Raw genomic sequence first — 26,035 nt, forward strand, 5'->3', positions numbered from 1 at the left:
TATCACCATGGACTTTATAACATGATTGCCTAAGAAACATTTGGGATATGATACGATCTGGGTAATCATTGATTGACTCATTAAGTCCTCCCATTTCTTGACAATCAGAATAACAGATCCCTTGGACAAGTTAGCTAGAATCTATGTTTGGGAGATAGTCATACTGCATGAAGTTTGGGTGACAGTAGCATTAGACAGGGACCCCATATTCACCTCTAGATTTTGGGCAGGCCTTTAAGAAGCAATGGGAACAAAATTATCTCTTAGTAGAGCATTCCACCCCCAGGTAGATGGACAATCAAAACGAACTGTTTACACACTATAGGACATGCTCAGGGCTTATGTTCTAGATTTTGGAGGGCATTAAAATGACTACCTACCCCTGTTAGAGTTCACCTATAATAATAGTTATCAGGAAAATATTGGCATGACTTCGTATGGGGCATTGTATGGCCGATCATGTAGGTCACCAATCTGTTAGGAAGAGGTGGGTTACAGGAAATTGATTGGTTCAGATCTTGTAGATGAGACCACAATGAAGATTATTAGGATCAGGAAAAACATTCAAACGACCCAGAGTAAACATAAAAACTATGGACACCCGAATGAGAGATTTGGAATTTGAGAAAGGTAATTGAGTGTTTCTTAAGGTCACTCCCTTTAAGAGCATCACCAAGTTTGGAAAGAGGGGAAAGTTGAATCCCCATTTCATCGGACAATTTGAAATTTTGGACAGAATTGAGATATTCACCCACAGATTAACATTGCCTCCAAAACTATTCAGAGTCTATAATATCTTTCATGTGTCGATGCTACGTAAGTATAACCCTGACCCCTCACATGTTTTATCCTATAAGCCACTTCCACTTCAGAAGGATTTATCTTATGAGGAAGTATCAGTTAGTATTTTGAACTGAAAGAGCAAAGTACTTCGCAACAGAGAAATCCTTTTTATTAAAGTCCAATAGCAAAACCACTCGCAGGATGAGGGCACATAGGAGATGGAATCAGACATCAAGACCCGATATCCTCAATTGTTTGACTAAGGGGCAGTAAATTGATGGACCAAAGTTTCTTAAGAGATGGAGAGTTATAACATTTTGAGCTCAGAATTTAGGCTCGTAATGACATAATTTAATTTTAATAATAATAATAACAATAATTAATTTTAATTTTTTTAGAATTTTTTGAGATATATGCATTTTGGACATTTTCGAAATAATTTTCAAAAGTTAGGGTCAAATTATAAATAAGAGGAGGGTATATTTGAAAAGCAACTTTGAAAACAGGGGATAAATATTAAAATATATATATATATATATATATATATGGCCACATCAGCAACACGACAAATCGCCATGCGACGCGTTGTGGATATGCCATCACAGGTTCCATGCAAGACGCCACGTAGGCAATCCGCGTGCTAGGCCAATCGAATGGCTCAAAGCCTCTCTCGTGCGCACGAACAACCCAGATCCATTCCTCTATTAGGTGCGATCGGATGGTCCACATACCTTCAATCGAACAGCTCATATCTATTCTCCTATTAGGCGCGATTACGGCTGAGCCTCAGCACCACGGGTGCCAAAATGGACGGCCAAGATAGAGGGAAAGGGAGTATTTAAACTCCTCTTCCACTGAAACTCTAACCCTAGCCGCACACCTACTCTTTAAAGAAGAAGAAGAAGGGCAGCAGGAGGAAAAGCCCAACCGCCGTGGCCGCTGCACCGAAGACCTAAATTGATGCTAGTAAGTGCGATTTTCTCTTGTTCATTCCATTTTTCTATTTTAAGCTACCCAAAACATTTTTTAATGCATAAAACTTGAGAAAAGGTCGTAAACAGATGGCAGAGCTCAATTAAGCCATCGTACCCGAAATTAAAAAATGTTCTAATAAGTAAAATCCTTTTCCTGTTCACTTTATTTTCCCCACCCCCTAACCGTATAACCTATTTCCAATATAGGGTGACCAAAAAAGCCATGAGCCATGAAGGAGGAGTGGCGGAGCTCGGCTGAGTTGCCGCACCGGAGATAAAAAAGCATCGCTAAGCCTTGGTTTTTCCCTTTTTCTATCAATAGACACGCTCTAATCATGATTTAAATAGATTTTTATTAAGAACTGGAAAAAAATGGTTTGATCGAGAGGAGGAGCTGTCGGAGGTGGAGGAACCGGCGGCGGAGCGCGGCGGCACCGCCATGTCAGAACCCTAAACTGACCCTTCCCTCTTGATGATATTTTTGCCTTTTTTGGCTATTTTTCACATACTTCCATGTTAGTTTGACGTAAGTTTTGATTTTTTGCATAAAAACTCAAGAAATTGAAGAATTGGGAACCGTCGGGAAGTGTTATAAAAAAGGCAATGTTTCAGATATCGACCCAGGGTAAGAATATCTCACCCATTTTTCTTTTTTGGTAAAATTGAAGCTAAACGGATAAAAAAAAATTTAGTTAATATGCGGTCCTCTAATTGATTAAAGTACAGGTTGTCAATTGAGCAAGTAACTAGTCAGTTTGCATCGATTTAAGTTCTTAATTGCAGTAAATATCCCTACAATTGTTATTATGTTATTTTGTTCATTGTACTATCTACTTCGATATATTTGTTATGAATTCTACGGCAAACATGGTAAGGCCTCTCTATACATTTTGTCATGTTATCTAATTGTGTGTTTAATATGTTTTTATCGGTATAATGTATTCTTATTTCATGTACTTACCTTAAAATGTGAACTCATGTGGTTGTGATATAGATATACAGGCCCCTTAGGGCTAAATAGTAAATAAAAGAGGGCATATGCATGAATTAATTGTGTCAAATAAAATGGCCTACCTTGGATGTTACCCTCAGCCGAACGGGGCTACGAAGTCCCACAAGAAGGGATTAAAAATTATTTTGATTACGCTCATACTGGACAAGGTATTGAGGTGGTTGTATATTTTGGCGCCCATTACTGGGTAGGGTATGGGGACGATCGTTTGATTGTAGAATGAATGCTTGTGTCCATGTGTAGTGGGGACCCCTATTAACCCCCAGTGGCACCAGTAGGTAAGTTAAAATGATAAAGGTTAATTGTTGTTTTTCTTTTAGAATGCGTATTGTAGATTACTATTCTGATCATTATCTTCAAAAATGGCATTTAGGAACTTATAGGTGAGTTAAGAAAATTAACATTTTCAGTTAAACGAGTTTTATTTAAAAATTAGCTTCATTGGTTGTTTTACGATTTTACAATTGTTTTACGATTTTACAAACCTTTAATTTTCTGTATCAATGGTAAGACGTTGATATTCTTACTGAGTTAGTGTAGCTCACCTTCTATTATTAACTATTTCAGATTAGGATGACCAAGATTCGAATCCTGAACAACAAGAAAACTAGCTAGAAGATTGACACTCCACTTTCCCAGTTTCAAGCAGAGGTTGATCATATTTGTTTTCTTAATTATTATTTTTTATTTATGTTCTTCAATGGCATTCCTGTAGCCCTATTGGGTACCTTAAGCAAACTGTGCAAGGAATGTAACCCTAGATTATAAACTGCTTCTGCTAATTTATTTACTTTCGTTATTTTTGGGTTATATTCTCGAAATTCCTAATAGGAGTTCGAGCCTTTACATAGGGAGTATTTATTTATGAATATAATTACTCTAAACTATATTTTGAGCGTGTGAAGTTTCGAAATATTTTGGTTAAAAACATAACTTGATTTTATAAATTGTTATAGTTTGTGTAACAACCGTAACATGTAAGGAAACTCATGAATATTATTATGTAGAATAATATTTGTGAGTTTCCTTACCTGTTAAGGTTGTTATAGTTTGAAACCATTAGGTCTTCACATGAGGTTGCTACCTCTTTTAAGGAATAAGATATATGCTAATATTAACTCATTATTTATATTGTGTTATATATATCAATTTTTTATTGTAATCTAAAATTGATTTTAATAAAATTATCCTTTATCTTTAAAGAAAAAGAATGTAGAGAGAAAATTTTGAATTATTATTTTTTAAGAGGTATAACCCATTCAAGAAATCCATGAAAGCTCAAATGAGAAGCTTCTAAGTCGTAAAGAACAAAAGGGGTGCCCACATTATGAGCTTTTCCCATTACTTGAATCCATTGTTTTTCATATGAAGCCAAGGAAAGTGGAAATCACATTATGATGATGATGATGATGATGATTATTATTATTATTATTATTATTACTATTATTATTATTATTATTGTTGTTATTGTTGTTGTTGTAATACTCAGACCCAAAATTTAGTCCGAAATTAATTTTAACATTCTTAAATATATAAAAAATTTATTTTAAAAATTAATAAATCTTAATTTAATGGAAAATTATGAAAAAAAAAGGTTAGGGATGCAATTAAAAATAATTTTGAAAAAAATAAGTGAAAATTTAGGTTCAGATGGTGTTTTCGAAAGAAAAATCAAAAACTGAGGGTCAGAATGCAAATAAGAAATTTTGGCCAGCTATGACCGCCCAGTTAGCAGTCTCGATGAATCGGAGCACGCCGCATGGCAAGGCACGCTGACTCGGTGCCACATGGGAAGCTATGCTAGAGATCTGTATGCCCTATGATTGGATGACCCAGAAGTGATCCCGCACGCGTGGATGGTCCGGATCTGTGTTTTATTAGGCGCGATCAGATGGTTGAAATCAAACGCAATGAACGGTCCAAATTTATTTTTTCCTTAGGAGCGATCGAACGATCGAGATCAAACGCATTGAACGGTCTAGATTAACGTGAGGTGAGTATAAATATTTTGCGTCACACTGAACCCAAACCCTAGCCGCCAGTCGTCCGTCAGAAAAGAAGAACCAATCGCCAGAGAAGGGAGCCGACCGCCGACCGTCACCGCACTGGAGCCACCTCTGACTGCCAAAAAAGATAAAAAATTCTCCTACCCTCTCAAAATTCGATTTTGAGCACCCCTGTGGTCATATTGGAACAAAACAAATGGTAGGTGAGTTTTAAACTGTGTGCAAAGCCTGACGGAGCCGCCGCAGGCAAAACCCGCAACCTGTTCTAATGAGCCCTTTCCCGTTTTCCATTTCGTGTGATTTTTTCACCGTTGTATTCACCATTCTATTTTCTACAGGTTGACTGAAGAAAATATCCCAGTCGCAAAGGTGAGCCGGTGGAGCCACCGCACCCAAAAAACTCCACTACCTGTAGGTTTCTGTTTTTTGATTTTTTTTTGGGCTAACTAAGGCCCTCTAACATGTTTTTTCGCAGGGATAAGTATAAAGTCGGTCGAAACCAGCTGAAACTGGCCGAAAACGGCCAGACCGAGGCAAACTACCACCGCGAATGGTGGTTGGTTGTTGAAGCACGACGATGCTGCCATGGCTAAACTCTAAAATTGGCCGAAAAAGATTTTTAACACTAATTTTAGATTTTTACAGTATTTTTAGGTACGTGAATCGTGTTTTAATCTTCACAAGAAAATTCAAGAAACCGGGGAACCATCAGTAGGCGCAGTAGAAAGTTCGGTGTTTCGGATATCAATTCGAGTAAAAATCTCTCATCTTATTTCTTATTATAGAATTGAAGCTTAATAATCAATAATATGATATTTCGTAAAATTTAAAAAATTTTAAGAATAATTACGTGTCACTAATAGAACTAGAATTTGTTAGTTATTTATTTGTCCTGTTTAACTAATTATTTAATTTTACAGTTTTAATATATGATAATATATTAGAATAGTTAAATAATTCAGTTGTGCTTCCTTGATGAATATATCGCTTGTCTTGCATTATTTATGATTGATTTGTGAAATTTGAAATTAATATGCAAATGAAAAATTGCTTGGTTATGTAAATTAATGAATGGTTGTCTTACTGGATATATTGGAAGATGGTGGATAGACCGGGTACATAGAGAACCCTACCATAAACGTTATCTTATACCGGATGAGGTATAGGGACGACCCGATTCACCCTCATACCAGACGGGGTATGGAGACGGCTAGTTAGTTGACAAGTTTAGTTATTAGGTTCACGTGTAGTAGGACACCCCTATAGAACCCTAAGGATACGAATAAGCAAAATAAAAAAAGAAAAAGTTGTTGTTTTTGCTCACTTGAATATATGATCATAATGTTATTTGAGTTATTGTCTCTATAGGTCGATTTTGAAAATCTCGCAACAGTAGGTATACAATAAATGACTTTTCTTATGATAAATAAATTTACTTAAATTAAGAGTTTCATTAGTTATTTTTATAATTTTTACTAACATTCAGTTCCTATATCGTTAAGTAGTGTGATATTTTTATTGGGTTAGTGTAGCTCACTCACTCTCTTATTAATAATTTCAAATCAAGAAGAACAATATTCAAATCCTGATTAGCAGGAGGGCTGTGAGTAAGTGTCTCCCCGGATCCTATCAAGAACTAGTGGAAGTTAACCTTCATACAATATTTATTTACTATTTTCATATGTTATTACGTTTTTTATTTTATGAACTGCAGTGAAATGGACATTTCTATAACTCTATTGGGAATGAGAATTTATGTATAAGGAATGTAAACTCTAATGTTATTATACACTTATACGTTTAAATTATGATTTTATTTTATTCAAGGTTACAGATCTATACAATTATTATTATTATTGAGCATGACAATTACATTATTATTATTCTTATTATCATTATTAATATATTATTATTATTATTATCTTTTTTGAATCAATTTGGGATATATGAGGAGCCTTTTTTGTTAATGGGACTGGATTCAAATAATGAGTGGCGTGAAGTTTAACGATAATAATTAAAAATTTTCCCATTTTTTAATGAGAATAATGAACTTTTCTCATTATTTGATTTTGTGAATCTATTTAATTTTTAAATTTATGTATTTTTAACGTGGATGATATGTAAATGAAAACAAAAATAATACAACTAATTAATAGAAATGAATTTTGTATGTGAAAATGTTTCTTAATTTACAAATTAATATCTTCTAAGGTAATGAGTAATAAAAGAATTAATGTGAAAATAGTCATAAAGGAAATTTTAAAATCTTTTATTGCCTTGTAAAAATATTATTTTGTTTTTATTTTGATTACTCCACAAATATATAACTTTAATTACATTTATAAAGATAGACATGCATAATTAACACACTTGAATCCAAAAACTAGAAAATAAAAAATATTTCATGCATACAAAATAAATTATATGATCTAAAATTTAAAATAATAAAATATAAAAAGTTCTAGATATAATCTAGATTAAATCTATTATTGTAATACCCGGAATTAATTTGTAATATTCAAATATATATAAAATTTAATTTTTAATTTTATAAATTATTATTTAATGTAAAATTAGAAAAAAAATAGGTGGATGATGAAATTAAAAATAATTTTGGGAGAAATGGCTGAAAATTTAAGTTCTAGGTGTGTTTTTGAAAGAAAAATTAAAAAATGGAGATCAAAATGTAATTTAAAAAAAAAATGTGTCACGTAGAACGATCAGTCAACAGCCTTGACAAATCGGAGTGCGCCGCGTGGCCACGCTGGCGATCCGCGTGTCTGCAATCGGAATGTCCAGATTTATTTCTACGCGTGTGGATGGTCTGGATCCGTTCCCTCCTCAGACGCGATCGGAGGGTCGTGATTAGATGCGATGAACAGTCCAGATCCACTTCCTATTTAAACGCGATCAGATGGTTCAGATTAAATCGCGATGAACGGTCCAAATTCATTTCCAGATTAAACATGATCGGACGGTCCAGATTAAAAGAAGACGGATATAAATATCATTCTTCACACCAAATCCTAACCCTAGCCGCCCGACCCTCCCGCTGGAGAAGAAGAGCTAGTCGCCGAGAAGGGAGCTGACCGCTGCCCGTCGCCGCGTCAGAACCACTTTTGACCGCCAAAAGAGGTAAAAAAAATTTATTCGTTTGAAATTCAATTTTGAACACCCACATGGCCAAATTGGAGCAAAAATATTGGTGGATGAGCCGAAAACTTCATGCAAAGTCCGGCGTCGTCGCTGTGGAAAAAATAAAAAATTACCTCTGATGAGGTCCTTTCCGATTCCCGTTTCGTGTAATTTTTCCACCATTGTAATCACCATTTCTTTTTCTACATATTGACCGAAGCAAAACACCCAACCACGAAGGTGAGCCAGCGGAGCTGCCACACCAGAAAATCCTACTGCCGGTAAGCTTCGGTTTTTCAACTTTTTTGGGCTAAACGATGCCCCTTGACGTATTTTCTTGTAGGGATGGGTACAGAACTGGCCAAAATAAGTCAAAACTGCCCAAAAGCGGCTAACTCAAGACAAATTGCCGTCACCCACTCTGCCGTGCTGGAATTTCAGAATTGGCCAAAAGAGGTTTCTAACACTGATTTTGGATTTTTTAGTGTATTTATAGGTACTTGAAGCGTGTTTTAATTCCCGAAGAAAAATTCAGGGAACCCGAGGACTGCTAGTAGGCACAGCTGAAAGTTTAGCATTTCAGACATCAATTTGAGTAAGAATCCCTCATCTTATTATATATTATGGAATTGAAGTTTAATTATAAATAATATGATATTTTGCATGATTTAGAAATATCGATAATTAAAGGTTAATAATGGAGTTGGAATCGGTTATTTATTACCGTTTGCCATGTTTGTAACAACCCCAGAAATTAAAAAGGGAATGTATATAAAGAATATAAGTGCTGAAGCGAAATAAAAAGTTTTGGTTAATATCCCTTATATAATAACTTAAACGTACTAACAATACCGAAAATAAGTCCTTTAAAGGAAAATACTAGAAATAAAAGACTATAAAAGAAACTAATAAACATCTAAGTATCTACTCGTCGTCTTCTTGTAGATCGGGCTCGGGAACCAAGTCCTCCTGATATGAAATTGTTAAGTAAGGAATGAGCTACACTAGCCCAGTAAAGACATCACACTATATCACTGTCACAAAAGTAAAGGTTGGTAGAAAACCAAAAACAACCAATGGAGCACAAGTTTCAAGTAAATTTATTTATCAATAATCAAACCATTTACCGTCTACTTACCTCAGTTGAATTTATAAAAACGACCCATGGAAACAATAACATCATAGATATCATAAGTTCATACATAATCTGTAACATGGTACATGGTATATCCCCCTTTTTATCAGTCTAATAGTATCCGTGGGGATCCATAGGGGTCCCCGCTACCTGTGAACCATTCCCTTGACAAACTTAATTTCTAGGGCCATCCCCATACCCCGTCCGGTATGGGTGCCAAACAATAAACCTCAATACCCCGTCCGATATGAGGGTGAAATGGGCCGTCCCCATACCCCATCCGGTATGAGTGCCAAAACATTTAAAGTCTCCATACCCCGTTCGGTACGAGATAACGTTCCCGGTAGGGTTCCCTATGGACCCAGTCCGTCCACCATCTCCCAGGATATCTAGTGAGGCTGTCAACTTATCCATTTATCAATTCACATACATTTTCTATTTTTTTTCTTAGTTTTCCGTTTCTTACATAAACATAAATACTTAAACAAGTAACGAGCATCCAACAAGGCAAGCATATCATCGGATTCACAAAATCAAACCATAATGAAGTAAACAGTAATTCATGCATTCAAAACCATAGAATAAATAAATCAGATACCATACTGCATTTACACTGTAGAATAAATCAAACAAGAACTGACAGAGAAATATGTCCAGTTCGGGCTCCATTAGCAACTGTAATAATTATGTATATCTATTTAATTCATACAAATACAGTTTTATCATTTATTAGACTTTAATCCCGTGATAGAAAATAGGGTGTGGGGTACTTACCTGATTCGAAGTCAAAAACTGGATTTTCACTACGCCTACGGGCAGTCCCTGGGTTCCTTAAATTTTTTTTCGGGAACTGAAACGCGCTTACAGTACCTACACATGTCCCAAATAATCCAAAAAATCATACCCAAGTCCTATTCGGCCAATTTCAGAATTCCAGCACAGTGACGGCGGCGATCCGCCTCGGGTTGGTTGTTTCCGGCCATTTTCGGCCAAAATTGCATTAGTTCCTGTGAGAAAACACCCCTAGGGCCCTCAGTGGGCCCAAAAAACACTGAAAACTGAAACTTACCGGCGGCGGGGCTCTTCGGTGCAACGGCTCCTCCGACTCGAGTCGCAATTTGGTGTTTTGCTCTTGTCAACCTGTAGAGAAAGGAACGGTGGTCACAATGGTGTAAAAATTACATCAAAGGGGAATCGGGAAGGGCCTAATCAGAGGCAAAAACTAAGAAAACCCGCGGTGGCGCCGCTGGACTTTGACAGTATTTTTCGGCCAATTGGCCGGTATTTTTGCTCTGATTTGGCCATAGGTGGGTTCAGCATCGAATTCTGAGCCAAGGGAAATTTTTTTACCTCATTTGGCGGCCAAAAATTGCTCTGGTGCGGCGGCGAGTGGCGGCGGTCGGCTCCCCGGCAGTTGGGCTGTCTTCTCCGACGAGGGGCTCTGGCAGCTAGGGTTAGGGTTTGGGTGCGGATGAGATTATTTATAAACATCCACTTTTAATCTGAGCTGTCTATCGCGATTTAATCTGGACCGTCCGATCGTGATTAAATAAAAAATGAATCTGTGCCGTTCATCGCGATGCAATATGAGCTGTCCGTGCACGATTCAATCTAGGTCATCCGTGCGCGTGCAATCTAGGCCGTCCGTATGTGTTTTTGATCTGGGTCGTCCGTGCGCGCGGGAACGGATCTCAGCCGTTCGATCGCGCGCACGCGGATCGCCCACGTGGCTCCCTTCCGCGTGGCCTCTCGCGTCAGCGTCTCTGCCACACGACGTGTCCTGATTGGCCGGGGCTGCTGACCGAGATGTTGACGTGGTGTAATTTTTTTAAATTGCATTTTGACCCCTGGTCTTTAATTTTCTTTTCAAAAACACCATCAGAACCCAAATTTTCACCCTTTTTTCTCAAATTATTTTCAATTAAATCCCTAAAATAATTTTATCCCTTATTATTATTATTATTATTTCTATTTAATTAAATCAAACTAAATTAAAACCATATATTATTACATAATAAATCATTATATTCACATAAAAATTACCAAAAAAATTAAAATAAAATAATACTAATAATAATAATAATAATTGGGGTGTTACAATATTTAACTGATTGATTGATTTTACAGTTTCGAATGCATGATAATACGCAGAAATAGGTATGATAATTTGATTGTGTTTCCTTAATGCATGTATTGCTTGTTTTACGTGATTTACAGTTAATTAGAAAATTGGAAATTAAATGTAAACAGAAATTTTTTTGATTAAGTGAATGGATGAATGGTAGCCTTACTGGATATACTGGGAGATGGTAGATGGACTGGGTATATAGGGAACCCTACCGTAAACGTTGCCTCATACCAGACGGGGTATCAAGGATTTATATTTTGGCGCTCATATCAAACAAGGTATGGAGATGACCCATTTCACCCTCATAGCGGACGGGGTATTGATGGATAATATCTTTTGACACTCATACTGGACAGGGTATGAGGATGGCCCGTTAGTTGAAAAGGTTGAATAAAGATTCAGGCATTGCAGGGACATCCCTATGAACTCCCATAGATACCAGTAAGCTCACAAAGGAGAAAGTTGTTATTCCGACTGATAGAATACAAAATTATGATATTGTTTATGTTATTGACTCCATAGGTCGATTTTGAAAATCTCACTACGATAAACTTGTGGTAAATGATTTTATTTATGATAAATGAATTTTACTTAAATTAAGAGCTCTATTAGTTGTTTTTTTTTTTATGATTTCTACCAATATTCATATTCTGTGTTGGTGAGTAGCGTGATATTTTTATTAAGCTAGCGTATCTCACTCTTTCATTAACTATTTTAGATTAAGAGAACCAAAATCCAGAACCCGATCCACAATGGGATTGCGAGTAGTACGTTCAGTTTGTTTACGTTTCATTTATTTCTTTGATTATTAGTTGTTTTTTTAGAATGATCATTCCCGCAGCCCTGTTGGGTATCTTCAATTATTGTGTAAGGATTGTAAACCCTAATTTATTGTTTCGCTTCCCTATTCAATTCATAAGTTATTTCATTTCAAGTTCACAGGCCGTTACAATTATTTTTAAAATGAAGAATTTATCCACGTATATAACAAGCATTTATGTTATTTTCGACCCAGTTGCTTAATATATATTAAATGACAAATTATCATATTAATCTAAAAAATTTAGTATCAGTTATGGGTTGATCTATAATTTTTTATTATTATAATTTAATACTTAGTATTTTATGTTTACTTAAATATTCAGCTTTTATTCATTTCATGATAAAAAAAATTAAAATAATTAGGTAATATTTGAATATTTTAAAAAAATATTTTAATAATACTTTCATTTAATTAGTAAATCAATAAATTAAATATTATAATGAAATTAAACTTACTATTTTAATCTTTTCTATTAGAAAATGAAAAGAAATTAAATATTTAAAGTAAATAAATAATGTAATAGACCAAATTATAATAAAAAATTGAAAATAAAATTGTAACAAATATCAAACTTCATACACTAATTTGATAATTTACCTTATATGAAAAAATAAATTAATTATAAGAATGTGAAATAATAAAAAGCACTAAAAATAAAAAATTTAATTTATATAATAAAGAATAAGCACCATAAATAAGAGTGTAAAGAAACTAATATTATAAACACATAAATAATAAAAACAGTATTAAGTTACTAACGTGAATAGTTGATATATAAATTTTGTTCATAAAATTAAAATAAATTTAGTTTATGGAATCACTAAATTGTTATTTGTAAAAAAAATAATAATAGCTAAAGACGAATGACTTATCCTTAAAAAAATTTACATGTTTGTGAAAGATTTGTGTAAATTTATACTATAAAAACATTTATTATATTCTGAAATTAAAAATATATGTAACACCCTGAGCCTGGGATTTAGGCTCGGGATGAATTAATTTATGTTCATAATAATTTTAGAAAATTTAATTTTTCTTTGAATTTGTTAAAGAAATATATATTTTGAATGTATTTGGAAACAATTTTCAAAAGTCAATGTTAAAATAGAAATAAGAAATGACCTATTTGAAAAAAAATTAGAAGATTAGGGCAAAAGTACAAAAAAAAAAAACGACGTAAGACGGTCACATCAGTAGCACGACCAATCGTCGTACGTTGCGTGGTAGACACGCGGATACACATTCCACATCGACAATCCACATGCCAACCAATCCAATGATTTGGATTCACTCTTGCACGCGCGAATGGCCCAGATCCATTTTTCCTTTAGGTGTGATCGAACGATCCATGTGCATTTGATCGTACGGCTCTGATTTGCTTCCCAGATAAGTTAGATCTGACGGTGGAGATTGGGCCATGTGGGCCCAAATGGATAGTCCGAATAGAAGAAATAGGAGTATTTAAACTCCTCTTTCACTGAAACTCTAACCCTAACCGCAACCAGTTTGCTGGAGAAAAAGAAGAAGGGCGGCCGGAAGAGAAGTCGACCACTGTCGCTGTCGCACCAGAGACTAAATTGATGCCGTAAGGTGAGTTTTTTCTTCTCGTTCGCTCCATTTCTTAATTTTAAACCTCCCCAAACCCTTATTAGCATTGAAAAATCAAAGGAGAAGCTGAAAATGAAGGGCGGAGCTCGGTAAAGTCGCCACATATAAAACCAAAAAACCCATCTGGTGAGCCCGAATCTTCTTCCTGTTTCCTTCTTTTTTTTACCGTTGGTTATTTAACATGTTTTCAGTGCAAGGCAACAAAAGGAAAATCGCAACCACGAGGTAGGAATAGTAGAGTTGTCGCACCAAAGACCCCAAACTGTCGGTAAGTTTCGATTTTTCTCCTTTTCCACCAATAAAGGCCACCTACCCCGAATTTCACAGGTTTTTGAACAAAATTGGCTGAAATCGGCTTGACTGATAGGAGTAACCATCGTAGGTGGCAGAGCCGGCACCGGAACACGGCGCCGCCACCGTGCCAGAACCCAAAATTGGCCCTCGAGGGATTTTAACCCTTTTTGGCCCTTTTTTTGTTGCATATTTCTATGATATTTAACACATGTTTTAGTTTTCACAAAAAACTCAAGAAATCCAGAAACCAGAAACTAGCGGAAAGTGTAGTAGAAAAGGCGATGTTCCAAACACTGACCTGGGGTAAGAATCCCTCACCCTTTATTCTATTATGGTTAAATTAAAGTCAAAATAAATAATAAAGCAAAAATTATAAATGTTGGCGACCCCTTCATTAATTGAATATAGGTCACGATGGAGCCGTAATCGGTCAGTGTATAATTACCCCTACCTTATCTGTGTTGCCTATTTATTGTTATACTATTTTACTTGCTTAGTGTTACTTTGTATACTTTAATTTATTGATTTTAATTGCCTTTCTTGTTTATTTAGTTTACTCAATCATTTCCATCCTTATCTGTTAATTTAGATTGAAATGAATGTCTTAATTACATTTTCTCTAATTATTGGATATGAATTTATATTGCCTATTAACGAATCATTCTATTGTCCTGAAATATTAAAATGTGAGTGTTGCATGTATTAGTGGCAAAATGGTGATTGGGACATGTATGTGTAAAGAAACATTATTAAATTAAAGGGTGTACAGATCTGGTACATAAGGTAAACCCTACCGTGGACGTTACTCCTAGTCGAATGAGGCTGAAAAGTCTCATATCGAAAGGGTTTGAGAATTATTTTGATTATGCTCATACCGAACGTGGAATTAAGACAGTTGTACGTTTGATGCTCATTATCGGATGAGGTATGAAGACAGCTAGTTGATTAATATAATGGATACTGGGTCCACGTGCAGTGGAGACCTCTATGGACCCCCAATGGCATCGGTAAGAAAGTAAAAAAGTAAAGTTTGATTACTATTGATATCTTAGAGTGTATGATGTGTATTACTATTTTATTTTTTTCCTTCATAAATGGTATATGGGAACTTAAGGTAAGTAAAGAATAAATTTTTTTAAGTTACATCAATTTATTTAAATCGAGAAATAAGATCCATTGGTTATTTTATGATTTCTAGCAACCTTTAATTTTTCGGTATCAGTAGTAAAGTGTTGATATTCTTACTGAGTTACTGTAGTTCACCCCCTTATTATTAACTATTTCATATCAGGATGATCAAGATTCAAATTCTGATCAACAAAAAAGTTAGAGAAAAGGTTACCTCCCATTTTCTCCAGTTACGCAACGAAGGTTTATTGCATAGGTTTTTAGTTTGCATTTTTTTTAATGTGTTTCTCAAAGGGTATTTCTGTAACCCTATTGGGCATTTCAATTAAAATGAACAATGAATGTAACCCAAAATTCAAAACTGCTATCGCAAACTAATAAATTTCAGTATTATTTATTTAACTATTTTTGGGCTTTTATAGTTAGTATCAGAGCCACGTTCCTTAGAATCATTCTTTGTACATAGGGTTAGAATAATTCAATACAACCCAAATCTCAAACGTTTGTTGTGGAATGTAGGTACAAGAACATGAGGAAAGGAAGGCCCCCGCTAAATCGAGCAGCCCAGGAGGGATCATTTTAAGAGTATGTCGATTGGCTCTTTGAGATGCTAGAGAGACTCATCTCTGCCCAGCATACCAGGGAGGAGATGAGGGGGCTGCTTGATCCCCCTCCACCACTGCTACAGTATGTGCTACCTCCACACATAGAGGATCCAATGCCATCATTGTACAACCCTGCTCCTTCATCGCATCATCCGACTCCTCCATAGTACAATCCGGTGCCCCCACCATATAACTAGGTGCCATCATAGGGTCACCCGATCCCTCCCCAACATAATCCAATTCCCCTTCAGCAGGACCCAGCGCTAGCTACTTTTCCAGGTGTATCCACTTTTGAAGAAGCTGAATACTGGTTAGTATAGACAGAGAAAGCCTTCGCAACTCTTAGAGTAGTTCCCGAATGGAAGGTCATTCTTGTCACTTACATGTTCGTGGGTGAGGAAAGGCATTGGTAGCAATTAAAGCAGGCCACTCTACCCACTCCAGTCACCTGAGAACAACTCCTGACAACCTTTAATGCTGAGTACCTTCTAGAACAACTCTAGCATCTGAAGGAGATGAAGTTTGCAAACTTGGTTTAGGAAGATTTGTTAGTCTCAGAGTATGCTAAAAAATTCTTGGAATTAGGTCAACACTCTCTGGAAAGCATGATAAATGAAGGTAGAAATGCAAGAAAGTTTGAATAGGGCCTTTGTTCTGAAATTAGACAGCAATTGTATGTATTCGAGCTCAACACTTATTCAGTAGTTTTGGTAAAGAAGTAGTTGATAGAAAGGAACCTCTATATTTTTTCTCCATCAGTGGACAACTCCATGCCTCCGGTTCCACATTGTAGACCAGCACCTACTACACCGAATCAGCAGAATAAGAGACCAAGACCTGCAACTCAAGCTCCTTATTAGCCTCTGGTGACAAGACGCAGCAAGATTTTCCAGCATTGTAGCAAGGACCATGGGGACTGACCCTGCATATACGGGAGTGCCCAGCACTACACGAGAGAATGTATGCGAAATCAAAACCAGGCAAGAACCGCAGTCGAGCATAGTGTCTATACACTCTCCCAGCAGGATGCTAAAGCTAACTCGGATGTAATACAATGTATGTACACTATCTGCAACCATCTTGAACATGTTTTAATTTATATTAGTGCTTCACATTCTTTTGTTTCACATGCTTTTACTCAAGATTTAAATGTGTTACCTAAAAGCTTTGATTCTGTACTGTTTGTATCCACACCTGGGAATGGGACACTACTAGAAAATGTTATATACAAAGCTTGTATCATATCAATAGCAGGTAGAAAATTGAGTGTAGAGTAGATCTGATAGCACTTGACACCAGGGACTTGATGTAATTCTGGGAATGAACTAGTTAGCTGTGTATCATGCCACTGTGGACTGTTTCCATAAGAAGCTTGTATTCAATATTCCTAACAAAGATTTTTTCACAAATTAATAAAAGCTTTAAATATTATTCGTATATGGTAATTACTTTGTTTATCAAATGCCTTAACTCAGTTATTCTTTTCCACATTAGGCAAGATTAAGAAAGAAATTTACATTCAAGATATTCATGTTGTCTGAGATTTTTCAGACGTATTTCCTGATGAACAACTAGGAATGCCGATAAACCGAGAAGTTGAATTTACCATAAATCTTCAGCCTGACACCCAGCCCATCTCGGTTAACTCATACCGAATGAGTTGTGTCGAGATGAAAAAACTGAAAAAACAGATCAATGAGTAGGATAATTGGTTCATCTGACATAATATATATCCTTAGGTGTCGGAGTCACGTTCGCAAGGAAAATTGATGAGTCTTTGAGGTTGTGTATTGACTATCGAAAACTGAACATGGTCACAATCAAGAATAAATACCGCTTCCTAGGATTGATGATCTTTTCGACCTGTTAAAGAGTGATCAGATTTTCTCGAAAATTGACTTACGTTCGGGATACCATCAGGTAAAGATCAAGGTAGAAGACATATCAAAAACGGCCTTCAGAACCTAGTATGGGCACTATGAGTTTCTGGTCATGCCATTCGGGTTGACTAATGTACCTGTAATTTTTGTAGACTTGATGAATAGGGTCTTCATGTCGTTCTTGGATCAGTTCATCATAGTATTCATTAATGATATGCTGGTCTATTCGAAGAACAAAGATCAACACGCTCAGTATATGACTCAGATCTTACAAGTCCTAAGGAAAAAGAAACTATATGCAAAATTGAGTAAGTGTGAGTTTTGGCTTGAGCAGACTTCTTTCCTGGGGTACATAATATTAAATGATGAAGTATCAGTGAATCTCGAGAAGATAGATACAGTGAAAGCAGTTGACTTTGGTTAAGGAAGTTCAAAGCTTTTTAGTTATAACAAGTTATTACCGCATGTTTATAAAAGAGTTTTCAAGCATAGTTGCCCTCCCAACCCGACTTACGAAGAAAAACATCAAGTTTGAGTGGAATGATGAATGTGAAAGGAGTTTGACAGAACTTAAGAAATGACTTACTACAACACTAATTTTGGCTCAACCAAACAGAATGGGTAGATATACAGTATACAGTGATGCGTCCTATCAAAGACTGGATTGCGTTCTGATACAGCACAGGAAGATATAACTTATGGGTTCAGGCAGTTAAAAACTCATGAAAAGAATTACCCCACCTACGACTTGGAACTTGTCGCCATTATCCACGCCTTAAAAAATTGGTGTTATTATTTATATGGGAAAGTATTTGAAATTTATACAGATCATAATAGTTTAAAATATATATTCATATAGAAGGATCTCAACATGCATCAGAGGCATTGGATAGAGCTCCTCAACGATTATGATTATAAAATCTTGTATCACCCGAGTAAGGGTAATGTAGTAGCCGATGCTCTCAGCACGAAGAATGCATATATGTTAGCTTACATAATGGTTACTGAGTGCAGAGTGATAAAGGCTATGCATCATATACAACTCTAAGATTTAAAAAGGGCCACATGCTTAGCTCAATTAACAGTTCAATCTAAATTAATTCAGAGAATAAATGAGGCTCAACTGACCAATCCCACTTTAGCAACTCTCATAAAGGATACAGAACAAGGTTTAAACTCAGAATTTTGAGTTTCTGCTAATAGGTTGCTCAAGTTCTAGGATAGATTATGTGTTCCTAATGATAGTGAAATGAACAAAGATATCATGATAGAGGCTCACAGTTCAAAGTTCACCATGCATCTAGGAAGTGCTAAAATGTATCAAAGCATACGACTCCGATTCAAGTGGAGCAGGATGAAAAGGAAAATCGTTGATTTCGTCTCCAAATACCTTGTATGCTAATAGGTCTAGGTAGAACATCAACGCCCTAGTGGGTTACTTCAGTCATTATCAATCCCGGAGTGAAAATGAAAACATATTAGCATGGACTTTATAACAGGGATGCTTAAGGCACACTTGGGACATGACTCGATCTGGGTAATTATTGACTGACTCACTAAGTTCTTTTATTTCCTGGTCATCAAAATGACTGACCCTTTGGAATAACTAGTTATAATCTATATTCGAGAGATAGTCAAGCTACGTGGAATTCTGATGACAGTAGTATCAGACAAGGACTCAAGTTTTGGACAAGTTTTCAACAAACAATGAAGATGAAATTGTCTCTTAGCACAACATTTCACCCTCAAATAGATGAACAATCAGAGCAAACTATTTACACACTGGAGGATATGCTCAGGGCCTGTGTTCTAGATTTCAGTGGGTACTGGGATGACCACTTACCCCTGCTAGAGTTCGTATACAATAATAATTATTATGTAAATATTGGTATAGCCTCGTATGAGATATTATATGATCGACCCTGTAGGTCGTTGATCTATTGGGAAGAGGTGGGTGACAAAAAATTGATTGGTCGAGATCTTGTAGATGAGACGATAACGAAGATTGTTAAAATCAGAAAAAAAAATTCAAATGGCCCAAAATAGACAGAAAAATTTTGTAGACACTCAAAGAAGAGATTTGTAATTCAAGAAAGGTGATCGAGTGTTCCTTAAGGTCACCCTCTTTAAGGGTATCACCAGGTTTAGAAAGAGGAGGAAGTTGAACCACCGGTTCATCGGACCGTTTGAGATCGTAGACAGGATTGAGATATCCACCTACAGGCTAGCATTACCTCTGGAACTATATAGAGTCCATAACGTATTACATGTGTCAATGCTACACAAGTATAACCTGGACTTCTCACATGTCTTGTCTTACGAGTCATTTCCACTTCAGGAGAATTTATCTTACGAAGAGGCACCGATTGGTATTTTGGACCAGAAGAGTAAAGTACTTCACAACAAAGAAACTCCATTTTTCAAGGTCTTGTGGTAAAATCACTCATAGGACGAAGCCACTTGGAAATTGGAATCAGATTTCAAGACCCAATATCCTCAATGGTTTGACTAGTGGGATAGCAGCAAATTTGAGGAACCAAATTTTCTTAAGTAGAGGAAAGTTGTAACACCATGAGCTCGAGATTTAGGCTCAGGATGTAAACTTATATTAATAATAATTTCAAAATTTTAATTTTAATTTTTCTTAGAATTTTTTGAAGAAATATATATTTTGAATGTATTCGAAAACAATTTTCAAATGTCAAGACCAAACTAAAAATAAGAAGGATCTATTTGAAAAGAAAATTTGAAAATTGTAGCAAAAGTGCAAAAATGAAAAAATGGCCATGTAAGACGGCCCCGTTAGTAGCACGACCAGTTGTCATGCACCACGTGGCAAAGCAAACATGCATATATGAATTTCGTATGGGAGGCCACGCGGGCGATCTGCGTACCAACCGATCCAATGATTCAGATTCACTCCCGCACGCGCGAATGGCCCAGATCCATTTTTCCTTCAGGTGTGATCGAACGGTCCACTTGTGTTCGATTGAACGACTCTAATTCGCTTCCTAAATAAGCTAGAGCTGACAGTGGAGATTGGGCCACACGGGCAAATGGATGGTTTGGATCAAAGGAAGATGAGTATTTAAATTCTTCTTCCACTAAAACCCTAACCTTAGCCGTAACTAGTTCGCCGGAGAAGATGAAGAAGGGCCACTGAAAGAGCAGCCACCCACCGTTGCTACTGTACCAGAGACCTAATTAATGCCAAAATGTGAGTTTTTTCTTTCTATTTGCTCAGTTTTTTAATTTTAAACCTTCCCAAACCCTTATCGGTACTGAAAAATCCAAGGAGAAGTTAAAAACAAAGGGCAGAGATCGGCCAAGGCACCGCACTTGAAACCAAAACAACCCCTCTAGTGAGCCCGAATCATCTTTCCGTTCCCTTTCGTTTTTCAATAATTGGTTATCTAAGTGTTTCCAGTGCTGGGCAACTGAAGGAAAATCGTGACCACGAGGGAGGAACGGTGGAGCTGCTGCACCGGAAACTCGAAATCGCTGGTAAGTTTTAGTTTTTCTCATTTTTCCACCAACAGAGGCCGTCTAACCCCAAATTGTGCAAGTTTTCAAACAGAACCAGTCGAAACTAGCCTAGCTGAGAGGAGGAACCACCATAGGCAGTGGAGCCAACGCTGGAGCACGGTGACACCACCGTGCCAAAACCCTAAATCGACCCTCAAGGTATTTTAACCCCTTTTGGCTATTTTTTTGCACATTTCCTTAATATTTGACGTATGTTTTGGTTTTCGCAGAAAAATTCAAGAAATTCGAGAACCAAAAACTGCCAAAAAGTGTAGCGAAAAATGTAGTGTTTCGAACACCGACTCAGGGTAAGAATCCTTCACCCTTTATTCCATTATGGTTAAATTAAAGTCAAAATAAATAATAAACAAAAAATTATAAATGTTAGTGACCCTTGGATTAATTAAATACATGTCATCAATGAAGCTATAGTCGGTCAATGCATGATTGTCCCTAACTTATCTGTGCTGCCTATTTATTGTTATACTGCTTTACTATCTCGCTGTTACTTTGTGTACTTTAATTTATTGATTTTAATTGTCTTTTTTATTTATTTAATTTACTCAAATGTTTCCACCCTTATCCGTTAATTTATATTGAAATGAATGTCTTAATTATATTTTCTTGAATCATATGAAATGAATTTATATTGCCTATTAAAGAATCATTTTATTACCTCAAAATATTAAAATGTGAGTGTTGCATGTATTGGTGGCAAAATGGTGATGGGGACATGTATGTGTAACATTATTAAATTAAAGGGCTTACTGAATGCCATGGGAAAGAGTGTATGGATCCGGTACATAAGGTAAAGCTTACCATAGATGTTACTTTCAGTCGAACGGGGCTGATAAGTCCCATACCAAAATTGGTTGGGAATTGTTTTGATTACGCTAATATCAGACGGGGTATTGAGGCGATTGTACATTTGGCGCCCATTACTGAACAGAGTATGAAGATGATCGGTTGATTAATAGAATGGATACTGAGTCCACATGTAGTGGGGTGCTCCTATGGACCTCCAGCAAAATTAGTAAACAGGTAAAAATATAAAGTTTGATTAATATTGGTATCTTAGAGTATATGATGTGTATTATTATTTTGTTTCTTTCCTACATAAATGGTATTTGAGAACTTAAGGTGAGTAAGAAATAAATATTTTTAAGTTAAATGAATTTGTTTTACAATTTATACTAACATTTGATTTTCCTATATTGATAGTAAAGTATTGATATTTTTACTGAGGTATTGTAGCTCAACTCCTTAGTATTAATCATTTTAGATCAGAACTACTAAGATTTAGATCTTGAATAGCAGAAAAATTAGGAAAAGGGTTGCATCCCATTTTTTCCAGTTACGCAGTAGAGATTAATCGCATAAGTTTTCAGTTTGCATTTTTCTTTATTTTATATTTTTTAATAAGTATTTCTGTAGTTTTATTAGGCGTTTCAATTAAATTGTGCAAGAAATGTAACTCAAAATTCAAAACTGTTTGTGCAAATTAATAAATTTTAATATTATTTATTTAACCATTTTTGGGCTTTTACAATATATGTGTGTGTGTGTGTGTGTCTATATATATATATATATATGTACAGAGCATAATATTTTAAATTTCTTTAGCAACTCACCTGATGGAATTGCTGTCTGCATGCATCTCCAATTCTCCATATTCTTAATTAAAGACAATTCTTTTTGAGTATTTAAATAAACATTTGTTTTTTGCCAGCATAAAAGAAAATAATATGACAATAACAAAATTATACTATATTTAAAAATATTATATATTAATAAATAATAATAATAACTGTTTTTTTTATGATAAAATTATATAATTATATATTTGATCAAAATTTTTTTTATTATATTTTATTGTATGTAATAATAAATAAAAAATATAAAAAAAATATAATTAAATATATAAATATATGTATATATATAATTAAATAAGATGGTAATATAAATGTAAATAACAAAGAAGAATAAGACTATAAATAGAAAAAAATCATCCAAACTACATAAAATCACCCATTTGGTGGTTTGAAAAAATGAGAAAAATGGTGATTTTGAGAACCATGCAATAATCACCAAAAAAACTACATCATGTGTCTGAAATAAGATAAAATTATAAAATTATCATATCATATATTAATAAATTATCATTCAAGCAAAGCTAACAAGTTATTTGCCAGCAATTTCCATGGGCTGGGCTAATTGGTTTCAAAGAAAAAACTGCAGGATTGTAGTTGTCAATGAATAGGCTTAGACCATGCATTCTTTTATTTGAATACAACTTATTTATTGATTAAGCCATATAAATACACTAATAATAAAAATAATTTTTAAATCATCATAAAATATTCAATTAAACCCATTGTTATATAGGACTCTATATATATATATTGATAATATTATATGTGGAGGAGGAAGGGAGCAACCCATAATAATAATATTGTTATAATTAATATAAAGTTTTTGTCTTAATAACAAATTAATTAAGGGAATTAATTATGAATCAAGAAAAGGTAGAAAGAAGTGTAGGGATAAGATGGCCTGAGACGATTCGATTAGTTTTCTCAGTAGGATGGAAGGCATCCCAAAACACGTACTTGTTTGCATCTGGGCATGTAAAGGGATTGTGCTCGTTGCAGAGATAACTCATTTCGAACGTCCCTGTCGCACAGCATGCTTTTTCTGCCACCTCGAACCCTGTCATTCATCAACCCAATTATACACACACACACACACACATTATTATTCAGATAAGCTGAATATAATTAATAATAAATTATTGGTAATTAAATAATAAGGTTGGATTAATTTATTTTATGCAGATCAGTTAATAAATGTTATTGCTCATTAAACACCCATTAAAGCATGTCAACTACCCTTCTTTTTTTTTTTTTTCAGTGACATGCATGTCAGTAATATTTTATTACTCATATTATTGTGTGTATATATTATTTAAGTGTTTACTAATAATAAACACTTCTAATAAAAGCAAGAGATTGAGTGTAACTATCCATCTAATTAAAGCTGGTAATTTCCAAGTATAGATATGAAAGAAATGAAGTGGGTGATCAGTAAAATTTCCAGTTAAAGACATGAAGAAAGAACTGAGAAAATCCCAAAAACTCACCGTATTGAGAAGGCTCTTTAATGATTTGATACACAATATCATAAGCGTCTGCAAATAATATTTGCATTCCAGGAAGCTCATCGTTCAGCCTCGTCACAAGACCTCCCAACTTCCCGTTAAACTCCAAAGCCACATTATTATACTCGCTAACACAATTATGAGAATCCATGATGTTAGTTGCTCTCTCCAATGGCAAGCACCCCATGGGAGGGACCCCTGTAAGGGACATCTTCCTGACCCCAAGGCTGTAGAGATCCCTGATGAAATTCTCAGATAATCCAACGAGGAAGTCCTGGTACTGTTTTACGTTGAATTGAGATCGTCTGGTCGGGAACACATAGTAATTTTCAAGGAAATCGTTTGTTCCTAAACTCACAAGGTATAAAGATTCACTTATAATTTCGCTTGCCTTGTCGTTACCCACATAGGCTCTCAGCTTGTTCTGGTAATCCTTGTAGTACTCTACTTCTCTCCACAAGGGTATCACATTCTGTAAACAGGTCAAAAATTCTCATAGTTAAGGATTGTTTGTGTTGATCAGTTTGAAAATCTGGGACATTGGTTTTGTACATTAGGAGTAGTTATGACATGGGTTGAAAGAAAAATAAGATATTTCAGTGATCTTAACAGTAATTTTAGTGTAATTTCTTGAAAAGAAGAGAAGAATTACTGTAGTAATTTTTTTTTTTTAATGATCAGTTAAAAAGAATGAGACATGGGTCCCGTACATTGTAATTGGTAGTGAAATGGGTTCAAATGAAAATAAGAAATTTCAGTAACCTTGACCGGTAAAATGGGAGTCATGTTTTCTTTTTGAAGAAAAGTGGTATGTTCTTGAAGAGAAAAAGGGTAAAAAGTAGAGTTACCTGAGATTTTTCCTTTCGTCATGATTTAAAAAAATGAGACATGGGTCTTACACATTGTGAGTGGTAATCAAATGGGTTTAAAAGGGAATAAGAAATTTCATATTTTAGCTGTAAAATTAAGGTTGTACAACATGATAAGTTGATGATTTTGTAGTAGTACTTACTAGGACTTTAGAGGTCGCATTGTCATACCCAGTTCCAGCAGAGGCAAAGCAGACACCAGTAGCAAAATCTGAGATACTAAACATGGGATCTAAGTAGGCGGGTACTGTAGGCTTGAGTCCAAAAGCCTCAGATATAAAGTCAGGAGGAATTCTGCCATTGGAGAAGCGGCCGGTGGCGCGGCGGCCGTAGAAGTCCCGGCCGTATGGCCGGAAGTTGCTCTTGAGAACAGTAGAAATCCGGTTGTTATTACCTGAATCAACAGAGGAGTCTCCAAACACTATGATTGCGGGGACTTCTGCTCTGGCCCTAGCAACTAGTACTAGTACTATAACCAGCATGAGAGTTGACAAAATCCATGGCTTACCCATTTGTTGTTCTTTTTTTATTAAAACAAATTTCTTTAGTGTCTGTGGGCTTAATGAGGAAAGCCTTTTAAAAGCTTGATTACTGAAGCTGTGGTAGATGGCGATTTGGTTGTATAAACTAGGCATGCAATGGTTAGATGGATTTTTTGTCCAAAGAGAGTTTGGTGGAAGTTTTAATGTCTTTTTCTCTTGTGGTTCGATGAAATTAATGAATTCATCACACTGTAAACTATCAAGTTTCTGGTGTCTGGAGTCATTTGCATTCAATAGTTTGAGACCGCCGTTGGCCACAGGATTCGGTTTCTTAAATAAAAAAACAAAGTTAGATGGGGTACTGATTTGTTATATTTAATTTAACAAAGACTTTTTTAAAAAAAAAATAAATATTCATTAATTAATGTAATATATAAACACCAATCATAATCATGTTAGTATTATTATTTTTTTACAAAAAAAACAAATTA

At 35.3% G+C, this 26,035-nt stretch overlaps 1 protein-coding gene across 1 annotated transcript; it reads right to left on the minus strand.

The window, feature by feature from the left end:
* Window positions 1-23,477: 23,477 nt before the first annotated feature.
* LOC110808842 (GDSL esterase/lipase At2g42990-like) lies at window positions 23,478-25,768 on the minus strand. Its single transcript, XM_022034457.2, has 3 exons — window positions 25,206-25,768; window positions 24,176-24,665; window positions 23,478-23,745 (listed from the first exon to the last, which is right to left on the minus strand). The coding sequence occupies exons 1-3, from the start codon at window positions 25,695-25,697 to the stop codon at window positions 23,552-23,554; spliced, it is 1,176 nt and encodes a 391-aa protein (XP_021890149.2). The 5' UTR covers window positions 25,698-25,768; the 3' UTR covers window positions 23,478-23,551.
* Between the last annotated feature and the right edge of the window lie 267 nt (window positions 25,769-26,035).

The sequence above is a fragment of the Carica papaya genome, chromosome 3 (assembly GCF_054855325.1).
Source record: "Carica papaya isolate Zhongbai chromosome 3, ASM5485532v1, whole genome shotgun sequence".
NCBI lineage: Eukaryota > Viridiplantae > Streptophyta > Magnoliopsida > Brassicales > Caricaceae > Carica > Carica papaya.